Source organism: Ambystoma mexicanum, chromosome 7q (assembly GCF_040938575.1).
Source record: "Ambystoma mexicanum isolate Mex_15411 chromosome 7q, UKY_AmexF1_1, whole genome shotgun sequence".
Lineage (NCBI taxonomy): Eukaryota > Metazoa > Chordata > Amphibia > Caudata > Ambystomatidae > Ambystoma > Ambystoma mexicanum.
The window spans coordinates 802808312-802822629 of NC_090941.1; the positions used below are offsets into that span (position 1 = coordinate 802808312).

The 14318-nt window shown below is 43.4% G+C and overlaps 1 protein-coding gene across 2 annotated transcripts in view; it reads right to left on the reverse strand.

Annotated features, from left to right (window-relative positions):
* Window positions 1-981: 981 nt before the first annotated feature.
* ANGPTL5 (angiopoietin like 5) overlaps window positions 982-14318 on the reverse strand; it is a 448401-nt gene continuing 435064 nt past the window's right edge. For both annotated transcript variants that reach the window (XM_069640373.1, XM_069640374.1), the window contains one exon: window positions 982-1673. In XM_069640373.1, coding sequence (XP_069496474.1) covers window positions 1357-1673 — 317 coding nt within the window. In that variant the 3' untranslated portion in view covers window positions 982-1356. The remainder of the gene's footprint in view (window positions 1674-14318) is intronic.

Sequence of the window (14318 nt, forward strand, 5' to 3'; positions counted from 1 at the left end):
CATACATTGGCGTAAACACTAGGTTTATCCTAACCCCTTTCCTACACCAACATCACCAGCCCCCCCAAATTCCCTATCCTTTTCTTTAACACTTACCTATACATTACTCTTTTATCCCTAGCCCTTACCATACTCCGACCCTAACACTTACCCTGGCACTTAATCTACCCTATTGACTAGCCAAACCACATTACCAGCCCTGCAGCAAGCACCCGGACCCTGACTCTTACCAAAATTCTAACCAGCATCGATACTCTGACCCTAACCCCTATCATAATCCTAAACAAGTCAATCACAAGCCCACAAAACCCTCCTTAACCCTAACAATGACACTAGCAGCACTACATTTTTGGCTACTTTTCAGCTGCATTTTTGGACTACTCATGCTAGGCAACTCTTTCACTGCATAGGTATTTTCACCACAACTTTTTTATTGACTACATTTTTGCTGGCAACTTTTTAACTGGATACCAAATTTCCTTATGACAAACTGAAGTGAGAAGTCTGAGTGCATGTTGCCCATGGAGATAATTGAATCCAGAGTGTTTACAGGCCTCACATGTTTTAATAATCATGCGCAGGCTGCATTGGTACCATATTTACAGCACACGCATACATTAAAGAACTAAGATACTTTTGACATAATGAGCCTTGCCACATTTGACAGCAACACATAGTTCACGATTGGCAATGTTATGTCACTGCCTATCTGTTTTCTGCTTCACAGGGGAACAACTAGTGAAATGCTTTATTTCTTGAGCATCAGTGGTGTCCATTCATCATTGGGTCTCAAATTCCTCTCTATTATCTTTCTCGACATTTTTGCTCATATAACACATGCCTGTATTTTTATGTATATACTGTGTTCCATTTCCTCTCTAATGTGTCCTCACTATATGGCAAATGTGTTTGTTAAGTTTGTGTTAGTTTCTGAAATGCAAAGCTACCTTACTACCCAATGAATGAAGAACATCAATTGCATAATGTGTTCTTTTTTTAATCAATCCAACAAAAATGTATGAAACATGTCAACTGTGTTTCACTGCAGATGGTCCAGAGTAATTTGAATCGCCATAGAGTAAAGTATATGTTTTAAAAATGGTGCATCATTGACAAAACACCATAAGAAAAACCCATACATATTTATATTTTTGCAAACATCTTGTATCTATTGTACATACAAATACATCCTTGCCCATAGATTAATCACATTAATGGAAATGACAAAAATGTATGTAGAGAGGATACACCGGTCCAGCAATATAAAAACTAGAAGCTACAAATAAGATCAATGGAACAGATATAGAATCGTCACTAGTTCAATGGCACAGAACCATAAGTTATTTGCCAGCATTATTAAAACTCTGGCTTGTAGGTTCTCCGAATTTTCATTGAAACGGATTTAATTCTGACCAGTGCGTTATCTTCTACCCATGTGTCCCAGTGTATTCCTGAAATGATGACCTTCCTCTTGGCCAGATGGATCCCGTTCAGGTTGGCCAGACCACACTGGTTGAACCACCAGCCAGTCTTATTACTGAAGGTACTGCAGCATGGGACAGCCTCTCCTCCAATGGAGCATGCTGGTTGGCATCCATCATTGTCAATATCTGATGTACTAAAAGGCATTGAGTTCTGACTATCTTCGATTTTGTTTCCTCGAATGGCATCTCCTGGAAAAAAGGAAACGCAGAAAAATTATACAAAGATAAATAGATCATGAAAGATAATATTATTGAAATTGTGTTATTAATAACTTAGGGACTCAACGAAAGAGGAAGATCTATGTTTTATAAAAAGGATGTGTCTGCCCCTATTCATCAGCATTCATTAAGACATTACAGGCACTGTTTGAGTTCATTGCCACTAAGCGTAAAATGAGTGCACTGCAGTAGCTTTCATGCGATTGGCCTTGATACAATCTGTGCCCTATAGGGTTTTGTTACGAATATTGTGGTGTGGTAACAATTGCAGTAATGCGGCTGAAATTCTGTTACCGCCTTGTTATCACTGCATTATCACACTGCTGTATTATGAGTTTGGTGGTAAATTGGAGGATAAATCCTCCACCTTAACTGACAAAAATCAGCAATATCAGTCGAACTACCGGCAACGGAAATTCTACTGAAATCCCCATGGATTCCAAAAATCGATACTTACACCTCCCTGCTACCACCTGTAGTCCTTTGGTAAATCTGCAGGACCAAGTGTTGGTAATAGTAACTCCATTTGGCGGTATTTCAGCGGATTTACTGCCACAGTCATAATGAATGGCTAGTCAAGCCTCAGAGCTAAGTTTCTTTTCTAATTGAGTCCCGTTAGGAGAGGCATAATGGAGAGGTTTCTCGGGAGGCCAGTGCATCTGAAATACCAGTCAGCGCAAAGAAGAGTCAGTGAGTTATGACTTGCCACTAACTCAGGCCAACCCCTTCCTCCTCCATTCCCCCCCAGACACCCCCCCAACGGATTTACAGAGGCGTCAATATGCAAGGGACTTTGTGATTTCTCTTTCATTTAGTCTGGCTGTGGCTACCAGTTTTTGACATTCTATATAGCATAACTTGCACATGTCCCTAAGGAATGGGGCGCATATGGGGGAAGAAATAATTTTAAGATTCTGCCACAAGCCTGTTCTGAGAAATTGCATTGGATTATATTTCTTAGAATATGACATAGTTAAATTGAACTGGATTGTGCTTTTTGGGATATTACACAGGAGAATGTTACTTCAGAATTAACCATTGTTGAAAGAGGTGACAACATATGACCACCTAATACGATTGGGCACATGAGTGTTAGCGCACTTGGCTGTGCCTCTGAAAAGAATCTGACATGAGTTGTGCTGGAGTTTCTAGAAGCAGCTTACTGCTGGACATTGTTGCTGTGAGCTGAACACCTTTCAGCACATTCAACAGCGAGAATGTAGTGAGCAAGGACTAATAGGAACTGATGTCCACTTCCTTTGTTTTTTTTACTGCAACGTCTGGCATGTCACAATAATCTGCATTCACACCACCACCCAATGTTGTTCTGCAATATAGTTAGAGCCTTGCCATGGCGTTGGAGCCCACAGATCTTGCCAATTCAACCCTTAAACTACCATACCCAGCACATATGTTAAAGATTTGTTTACAATTCGAGTTGGTGTAAAATTCATTCTGACCAGTGTGTGCCTGTAAATTATGGTAGAGGTGAAGGGCCACGAGCCAACATTGTGAAAAACAGGCACACTTTAAAATGGGCACCCCATAGGTTCAAATCATGTAACTTTACACCCAGTTGGCATTTTAAAAGCCAGATCCTCCAAATGGGTCACTTTTTTTGATATTAAACATGCTGTGTATGTAACATGAGGTGCAGCTAATGAGAATGCTATGCCTAACACACTGAACTGCAACCCCTTAATGGACCCCAAAGCTTACTTTCAACTTTAATGACATTCCTTTGTGAGATGTGACCTCTCCCCCTTCTCCAGCACTGTGCAGTTTACTCTTTCATACAGGCACCAGCAAAGTCGTAAATGTAGTTGCAAAGCAATGCATGCCTGTGTTCTATTGTAACTATTAACAGCTTTTTAAACATTCTGTATACTTTGCCTACAGACCACCACTCACTTGTTTTCTGTAATTCTGGCTGGAACCTTGCTGTAGCATTGCATTCCACAGACCTTAAGTCTGTGCCAATTACACCTTGAAAATATCATGTCCAAATGGCCAGCATAGACATTACATATGTTTGACTCTTAATAGGTAGACATTTGCAAGGAAATCCTAAGGAGTCTGGAAGCCACTGTTTATGTAATCAGCCATGGCAGAATCCAGAATGGAGAACCCCCCCCCCATTTCTCCAGTTTTGGAGTCCAGCCAAAAGGTGTGTACAATAAAGCCACCCCATTGATCCTCCGCCCCACTACAGACTTCCAAAGCCACCTGACCCACACCATTGCTACAAATTAGTTGCCAAAACGTTTGTGTATTATTTGTCCTAATCAGTTGATTAATGTATTTCCAGGCCGGAGAGTTCTCCCCATGTCTATTGCTCCATAGCCAAGATTGAAGTCTTGACCTTGCTGTTACCATAATCTTCCTCTTGGTCTTCCCTGATAATGAAAGGCATTTTTTGGGTTTTCGTATCAGGGAATTAAGCTCCTTCTTTTTCTTGTTGATGCCCTGATCAAACCATGGGCCCATACGATACCTTTGGACGGCCGAAACCAGATATCTAGGCACGGCAAGGGGGGAAGAAGGTCTAATGCTTCTTCTCAATCTCCCAATCACACTGCCTCAAGATTTCCACTTCTGCCAATCCCTGTTCCCTAACAGCCATAGCAAAACGTTGGATTCTGGAGTTCGTCCAACAGAGCCTGTTACCCTGGAGATGAACCGTGGGGTTGCCAACCCCTATTGTTGAAAGTTCAGGGGTCATCCCCTCGCACTTCATACTGAGTATTACATGATCAATAGACATCATCTGGAGCATTCCAATCTACTATATAGCCTAGATATAATTCTGTTCATAAAGTTGTGTGACACCGGTGTATCCACTATACCCCTATGTCAAGTGGGATGGGGAAAGCAGGCCATTTAACCCGCATAGTTGCTCTCATGCAAAAGTATCAAAATGTCACTCTTGGCCAGGCTGAACCCGGGAATCTAGCCAATGTTTTTTGCAGTGAGGCAAATTCACTGTTTTGGATCATGTGTTCCCGTTTAATGATCTCCTGACCAACCTACAACCTACGCATGTCATCATCGAAGGAGAAGTCCAGTCCTTTTGTGTGCAAATATCTACGTCTGGTGAAAAAAGCTTTGTTTCCCTCGAAGCTGCTGAATGTTGTACCAGGGCCAAATTATACGTTGCACAGGATTCACCCCCATTGGAGCGCTGTGCCTTGGGGTTGAAGTCCTTTGCTTTCATATAAGCAAACATACAAACGGTGGGTTTAACCATCAATCTCTCTTTGGTTAACTCACAGGTGTATCTCTTCACAACTCATAGGGCCTCATTACACGGACGGCGGTGGACCAAGGTGCTATACCGGCACCGCCTTGGTGGAAAGGGGAATTACCGCCCTATTCCAAGGTTGGTGGGGCGGTAATTCCCCCTTCCCCCATTGCCCTTCCCCATTCCCATTTTTGCCCCATAGGGCATAAGGGGAATGGGGAAGGTGCTAATTACGGCACTGCAAATTGCGGTACCGTAATTAGCTCCCTGGTCCCTTTGCGGGTTGGTTTTTAATGCCTGCAAAAAGCAGGCGTTAAATTCTCCAACCCGCAAAGGGACCTCGTAGTAAGGCGGTAAGGGTTTACCGGTACCGGTAAAATACCGGTACCGGTAAACCCTTACCGCCTACCGTGTAATGAGGCCCATAGTCTCTTAAGTAGCATGTCAGGTTCTTCTTCTCCTTCAAACAGCCTCTCCTACGCATCTGATCTTACACATTTCTACTTGGTCTCTGAGTCGTCATATAAGCTTTTCATTCCCAACCTCTGGCTACAACACTTCTTTTGTGGACTCAAAGTCTTTTCTACTTCCATGACATTAAGTTCCCAGTTCCCAACTTTCTGAAGTCTTCCCAGCAGTTTCTCTTTCTCAGCACCAATCTCTAAAGTAATTTCATGAATTGAATTTCAATGCCCCCTTTGTCTTTCCATGACTTCAGTTTCTTTTAGAATACTCCTTAAAAAAATCTCACCCTGATTTGAGATTCCTCTCAGTTTTCATTCAGGTCTCATCCTGACTTTCCATCTTCCCGGATTACCTATGTTCCTCCTCCCTTGCTTCGTCGCGCCCTGAAACACTTGTGTATAGGCGCGTTATAAATGCCATATCATATCATATCATCATAAAAAGATGCCTTCCTGAGCAATCCTATTCTAAGCTGCTCACAGTTCTGTTCTCCCCCAGGCTATGGTCAAAACAAGTTATTTAGGCCTTTTCAAGACAAAGTTCCTTTAATGTATCACACTTCTGGGATCTCTTCAGGATCACAGAGGCTTCTCTCTGGGCTCTTCATGACATTTGATTCCTTCAGACTTTTCCTAGCTGCCCCCACAACCTTTGTTTATGGAGGACATATCTCAGGTCTCTTCATGTCCTTTGACTCTGTCATGTTTATTTCAGGTCTGTCCATGGCTTTTGATTCTCTGTGACTTCTGTGAGGTCCCCCCATGACCTTTGATCTTCCTAGACTTCCCTCAGAACATAATTCTTGGCAGTATTAGATATTCCTCTTCCCCCTCATTCAGGGTCCTTTTAAGGCAGACAATATTCTCACCCTCTCACCAGGTTTTCTTCTTCTTTTTAGGTTCTTCAAAGAAACACCCTATCCACAAGCCTTTCCTCTGGTATCTGGTTTGTTGGATAGGACCTGTCCCTAGGCTCTCTTCTCAATATCTCACCCAATCTAGAGACAGGATCTCTGGCATATCAGTGCCATAATATCTGCTGTATCACTGATAATAAATGTGCTACATCCTTCCAAATGGCAGCCTCTCTGTTTTTCCAGTGCGATAAATCGGATGGTGTCATCACTCCTTTCCAGCGAGTGACATCTCCCCATGTGGCCAGGGATTGGCAGCCGTTCCCTGATCCTGACCCTGGGGCATCTATATGAGGGAAGATACATGGGCGGAGACAACCTCTGGGGGAGTAGTGATACACCATAAAACTAGGCATGGTTTTCCTCTTCCTCTCTTGAGGATACCCCAAACATACCCAATGCCCTCATTTCACTAGGAGAAGTACTGAACACCTTCAAACAAGATCTGTGCGTGAACCATAGAGATCTGGCTTGTCCTCTAAGATTCTTGAAAGTATCTGCTCAGACTTTTATTTATAACCAACTTGCCCTTAAAGACTTCTCAGAAAATGCACATAAATATGGACTACATTTCCCACAACCATGAAGATGAGCTGAGTAATGCAGAGCGGAAAAGACCAAGGGGTACAGGCTGCGCTCTAGTTGTAATGAGCATCTACCTGTAACTAGGAGATTTAAACCACAGCTGCAATGGACTGTGGCTGTCATAACTCACCCGTTATGGACGCTTTGGCATCTGTGCAAGCGCCGCCATTGAACAGCACATCATGCATATTGTATGCATTCCACCTACTGCTGTTTTCTTTTTGTCCATTCACCTTCGAACTTCCTGCTGCTTACCTGCCCATGTGTCCAACGGTCTATGCACAGCATCCGAAAGATTATCTTGCATCAAGGGAGGCGGTTCCTTTGCCTTGGTAGTTTTTTGGTTGTTTGGCATAGTGGCTTCCTCTTGCAACCGACCAGCCCTCTATGAGGGATGTCGGTCAGTGAGAAAGAAGGCAACCTTTAAACAGAGTGAAGAATGTTCTTTTGAATCTGCATCCAAATCATTGGGTGAGCCTGAGAAGCCCATTCGAGAGAGCTTGCAACGCCAACAGAACATGGTAACTGCGGAGCAGGTCAAGGAATTGATCTCTGTGGTAGAGAGTCTTCCTATGGAAGTGCAAGGCCTAAAGGCAGAGAATGCTCTTTTGAAACAAATGTTAACCAGCAGAGACATGCTGGACCTCCCTTCTCTGGGATTGCCATCCGGAAATTTTGACAGATCCCCAAAGAAACTTAAAGATTTCATCCATGGCTGGATTGTTTATTTCACTTTTCGTACCACCACCTATGCATCAGATCGCTCCAAGGTGGGAGTCAAGGTATCTAACATGGCCAGAAATGCCCTGGCGTGGGTTACACCGCTTGTGACATAAACTAACCTGATACTTCAGGATTATGCAGCATTTCTGCCATTATTGAGGCAAACCTTTGAGAGGCCAGAGGTGGTTTATGCGGCCTGGGAAAGTCTAATGGATATCCGGCAAAGATCCTCTGATGTTAGGTCATGTATATTACTTCCTTCAAGAAGACAGCGTTCAAGGCGGGATGGCCAGAAGTGGCACAATACACCGTTTTCAGGAGAGGATTACACGAAGAGATTAAAAAATGAATTGGCCCGTACTTCCCATCCTAATACTCTGGATGAGTTATTGTCCTTGGTTTTACAGATTGAATATTGCCAATGCGAGATGAGATCTGAAAGAAGAAAGAGCAAAGGGGCTTATTTTTCCCAAACGTCATCTGCCTCCCCAATGTCATCAACTGAAGGCGCTCTTTTGGAGTAGCTGATGCAGATCGGAGTGGCCCATGGTCCCCTTACAGTTTATGAAAGGTGATGAAGAAGGGAGAGTGGTATTTGTCTTTATTGTGCTTACAGTGAACACCTGTTGCAGGATTACCCCGAAGTCCCTCCTAGACGACAGGGAAATGAGAAGGCCCAGTCCTAGGGGGGACGTCTAGCTGGGGATTCCAGCATTGTCCCATCAGTCAATGGAAACCAGGTTCAGAAGAGATGGATACACGTTTGATGGTACTCAAGATACACTTACAACTAGAAGGAGGCAGGAGGTTGGAGACTATGGCTTTACTAGACTGTGGAGCCACAGGTAACTTTATTGATGTCCTTTGGGCAGAGAAGGAGGAGATACCAAAGCTGGAAAGATGAGAAGATCAGCCTGTAAAGGGAGTTTACGGCAAGCCCCTCTGTACCGGACCCATCACCCAAACCTCTGCACCAGTTCTTGTCTCTGTGTTTAACCATCATGAGATAATGCGTTTTGACATTATTAGAGCTGCACGTTTCCCTGTGATTCTAGGGATTCTGTTGCTCTGTTTGCATAACCCGTTAATTAAATGGGCTCAGAATAACATCCAGTTCACATCAGGTTACTGTCAATCTCGCTGCCTTCATCTGGGTAAGAAGGATGCTCTTCCGGCGAAGTATTCCGATCCCCGAATGACAGAAAGGGACATCCATTGTATACCCGTTCAGTGGAGATGTGTTCAAAGATCAAAACCCCAAGGTATTACCTCCACACAGACCAGAGGATTTCTCTATAGATCTGCAACTAGAGGCCATGACTCTGTTTGGGAGAATGTATTCCTTGTCCTTACCGGAGAAAAGAACATTGAGAGAATATCTGGACTGCTACTGACAGAACGGTCTCATCAGACCATCCAAGTCCCCAGCAGGAGCCTCCCTCTTTTTTATTCCTAAGAAAGATACCCATGAGCTCTTAAACTGCATAGACTATTGGGGCTTAAACAAGATCACTGTATGGGACCCTTATCACATGCCTCTCATTAAGGATATTTTAGAAGCTGTGTAGGAAGCTTTTCAGTAAACTCGATCTTGTGGGGCATATCATCTTCTTCGCATACGTTCAGGCGATGAATGGAAGATGGCATTCAGAACACTGTTTGGCCACTTTGAGTATCAGGTAATGCCGTTCGGGTTAGTCAATGCCCCCACTATTTTTCAACGCTTTATGAACCGGTTATTTTCCGATCTTCAGTTCCACTCTGTAATCATCTATTTGGATGACATATTGGTTTACTCACCTACCAAAGCACAACACTATGAGCATCTCTCTGAAGTATTGGACCATCTTCGGAAGCAACAAATATTGGCTTAATCGGAGAAATGCCTTTTTGAGTCCCATCTGTTCCATATCTAGGGTATATCATCTCCGATAAGGGGGTGGAGATGGATCAGAGCAAGGTATCGGCCATCTTAGAATGGCAAACTCCCTCCTCAGTGAAGGATGTACAACGATTCCTTGGTTTAGCAAACTTCTACAGGAAATGTGTTAAAGACTTCTCCGGAATAGTACTGGCCATCACTGCTTTGTTGAAAACGAATATCCAGTTCAGATGGGACCAGAAAATGGATCATGCATTCCTATGTCTCAAGGCAATGTTCTGCTCTGCTCCTGTTCTCAAACAACAAGATAAAACCCTGCCATTTATTGTTGAGGCTCATGCCTCTGCAGGAGCCATAGGGGCGGTCCTGAAACAGAGGATCAACAATCTGGAACATTCTATAGCCTATCTGTCTAGAACCTTGAATGTAAGTTTGCTAAACTACTGCTCCATTGAAAAGGAACTCCTGATGATAAAACAGGCTTGTTTCGAGTGGAGACATTTGCTACAAGGCTCCAGACACCAGTTCAAAGTTAGAACAGACCACAGGAACCTTAGAGTTCTAAAACAAATGGACTGTTACAATGCATGGCATGCTGGATGGGCTTATTATTTGCTCAATTTGACTTTACTGTTACCTACATACCGGGCAAAGAAAAGATCATAGCGGACAGTCTTTTCTGAAGCCCTTGTTATACTCAGGATATAAATCCTCCTAAGGAGTGGATGTTATCTAAAGAGAGACTCATGTTTACAGTTTCTTCTTTTCTGCAAGAAGTCAAGGAAGCATAATCCAGAGTGGTGTTTCCCTTTCTTGAGAAATACCAACACGACCTTTTAAAGAATGATGATCTGGTATTTTTTGCTCATCATCTTGCCATTCTTACAACCAACCTTCAACAAAAGATTCTTTTGTGGGGTCACGATTCTAAACTGGCAGGGCAGAAGGGTTTTGCTGCCACTCTGGAATTACTTACACAATCATTTTGGTGGCCTGCTCTTTGACATGATGTTAAATGATACGTTGAATCATGCGCTGTGTGTGGCCAGGGAATGTACAGCACCAGTAGGCCATTAGGCTTGTTGGAACAAGGCCTTATTCCTGTTAGTATCTGGACCCACATGTTCACTGATTTTGTATTAGATCTTCCACCTTCTCAAGGATTACAACCATAATGGTGACTGTGGATTGCTTTATCAAGATGGCTCACTTTACACCTTTGGATAAAGTTCCTTCGGCAACGGAAATGGCTAATATCTTTCTTCAAGTCATATTCTGCATACATGGCTTGCCTAGTTCAATCATTTCTGATCGGGGTCCACAATATACCTCACGCTTTTAGTAGACTTTGTGTGAACTAATGGGTATAGACAGAGCATTATCTTCGGGGTACCATCCCCAGACAAACAGACAGAAAGAACGGATCAATGGTACCATGGAGCAATATTTACGCTGTTTCTCTAACCTACAGCAGGAGAATTGAGTGGATCTACTACCTACATGTGAATTTTCCTTTAACAACACAACACATTCTGCCACCAAGATTAGTCCGTTCTTCTGCACATACGGCTTTTATCCATGATCTATACCCAGTACTCCTTTCCCATCTTCCTCTATACCTTTGGTGGACTCCCTATTGGACACCATTACTCAAGCTCATAAGGCTGCTTATAGAAACCTGGAAGAAGGCAAGGGGAGGTGCAAGAGAATGGCTGATGCCCATTGAAGAGAAGTGCCTGCATGGGAGGTAGGATCCAAAGTCTGGCTACCCACTAAGAACCTACCAAGATGGGTCTGACCTTCAAAATGTTCTCCCAGATATATCAGACCTTACAAGATCCTAACCAAGATTAATCCCATGGTATTGCGGCTTCAGTTACCAAGAGCTCTTCGCATAATCCATCCTGTATTCCATGCTTTGCTCCTAAACACCTTTGTTCCTGATGAGTTTGGTCGAAGAGGTATTCCCTGGAGGAAACCTGAGGTTGACAAAGCTAAAGAATATGAGGTGGAAAGGATCTGTGAATCCAGGTACCGCACTACAGTTTCTGATTCAGGAAAGGCTATTCATTGTCAGAGAACTCTTGGGAACCAAGTTCTTATGTCAAGGCCCCTATTCCTATCAATCTGTTCTACCGCCAACATCCTGGTAATCCCGGTTCGACCAGGCATAAGAGAGGGCATACTGTCATAAATCGCTCGTTATGGAAGCTTTGGCATCCTCTAAGGTTAAGATGCTAGTTTCTGTCTTAGCTTTCCTTCGCTTCCTTTTGCCTTGCTATCCTCTGATGCTGTTCTTCTCCCAGTTGCCTGCTTCTGCTGTGACTTATTGTATGCATTCTAACTTCTGCTGTTTTCTTTTTGTCCATTCACCTTCCACCTTCCTACCGCTTACCTACCCATGTGTCCAACGGTCTATACACAGCATCCAGAAGATTATCTTGCATCAAGGGGTTTTTGTAGCCCTTGGCTTTTTCCCTTACCGGCGGTTGCCTGGAGGCAGGTCCTTTGCCTTGACAGTTCTTTGGTTGTCTGGCATAGTGTCTTACTCTTGCAACCAACCATTCTTCTACAAGGGCCATCGGTCAGCGAGAAAAAAGGCAACCTCTAAACAGAGTGAAGAAATTTCTTCTGAATCCTTATCCAAATCATCATGTTAGCCTGACAAGCACATTTGTGAGAGTGGGATGCTGCTACTGAAGAGAAGAAGCTGCTTCTCTCGGGACGGACGGAGAGAATGAAGGGCTACAGAAGGCGTTGCATAGCCATCTGGCTCATGAAGAAAGAGAAGGAAGGCTGACCAAGCCGGAAAACACACTGCTGCAGGAATGCCAGAAGCCAGAGAAGGGCTCCTGGGTATTCGCAGGTGTTTCAAAATGGCATTCGCCTTACCCACACTCAGCATGGAGCAGAACAGCCCAGCACAAACAGCGAGAGGCAAAGAAGCCAAGTAAAGGCTGCGCGACAGGAAGAATAATCGAACGCCTGTCAGCAGCTTGCAATGAGAGCCAAGAAGCACGCTAGCAAGAGCCGGTGAGTCCCAGAAACTGAAGCAGGGACACTGGGGTGTATTGGCAATATTGTCAAAGGCAAATGACTGCAAAGAAAGCACATGAAATATATGAGAGAGAAAAAAGCTGTGAGCAGTTCTTTAAAAGGAAAAACTGAGAGAAAGCAAGGAACTTTCAAAGTGATGAGTGTATGCAATACACATGTGAGAAAAGCCCTGGCAAAGTAATATTCCAGGCAAACACAGTGTCAGATAAAGGAAATCTAACATTTGGGAGTGGGTGCAGAGCCCACACAATAAAGGTCCTGGTAGTAGAGTATACCAGGCAGTTGCAGGAAAGTGCATATGAGAAAGTCCTGTCAGGAGAGTATATCAGGCAAGGACAAACTGAAGAGTGTATAGGAAACACCTTATGTAAAAGGGGTCCTGAGGAGGATAAAATCTGGACTAGTAAAAAGGCAGTGGGAAACCAAGAAGAGAAGAGGTGTAAAACCTGGTAGGAGTGTACTGCAGGTATTCTGACAAGGGAAAGCCAAACAGCCAAGTTGTTTTGTTTATCAATTGTGTTGTGGAGAAAGGGGAATTCAAAGATAAAAATACAAGTTGTTTTATGTCTCAACTCTGTTGTGGAACAAGAGAAACTCAAAGACAAAGAGGCAAAGTTGATTTGTGTATCAGTTGCATTGTGGAGCACGAACAACTCAATGAACTGATATCTTTGAATCTACAACATAATTAACAGAAATCCAGGGTAAGGGAACCCCCTTCTGGCAGAAGGAATTCAATCCTGATGGAACTTTTATGTTGGAGTTATACCTTTTCCATTTTGAATATTTATACATCACATAAGGCCAAATACATTATCTCTTTTACCTTAGAGTTTATTTTGTTAGAGTGTGAGGACCAGAATAGTCGTTTGGACTGGGACGGTTTTACTTTGGACATTTGGGCCTTGACAGACCTTATGTTTTGGTTATAGGTAGGGAAACATGTCTAGTGCAGGGACAGAGGGGCATTTCCCCGCCCCCTTTTATTTTAATAATAGCCTTTGACCAAAAACAGTCTCATTCCTGGTTTATCACACCAGGGAGTGGATTAATGCACATCTGCTTCCTCCCGGTCTGTGCCCCTCACTGCAGTTTTCCATCCCCTTTTATAATGCTGGGCTGGTTACTGATTCTCTACGGCAGCCCAGGAGAGTTTCTTTCCTTGAGTGTCCTGTATGTTTTTTGATTGTTTGGGATTATTGTGATGTTTCACTTGAAATGTAAAATCATTATGGCTTCTCTTTTGGGATTGCTTAGATTTTCAGTGTCATAGATATTGTTTAACAGTCAGCTCTGAGTCTTTCAATGATAGCCAGACTATGCTCCATTTTGGAGCAGCAAACGTATGTGGATGTGGCCTGTGTTGCTCATCAGCGTTCTGTGCTCTGAAGAAAAGCAGGACTTGCTACTTCATCTGCCCATTGGCTGTCGGCTCCAAGCTTGAAGGTTACAGTGTATTCTGAGTGTTCTCGAAGAGTAATGCATGTGTGTGCTCGCCGTTCAACAAACTCCTGCAGTTCTCCCCTCTGCCTATTTTCCACTATTTTAAAGGGATGCAGTTAGGATCCTCTTTAAAATATTGTTCTATGTACTCAAAGTTTTTCATATTAGTTCAGTTCTTTGTTTCAGTAAGTATTCACAGATTCCAGCTTCCATTTTGTTGGAATCTAGACATTCTGGGGCAGTACTGGGTTCTGTAGTACCAGGCCAACTTATCAGGCAAAGACAGATCCTTATGATCTAAAGAAA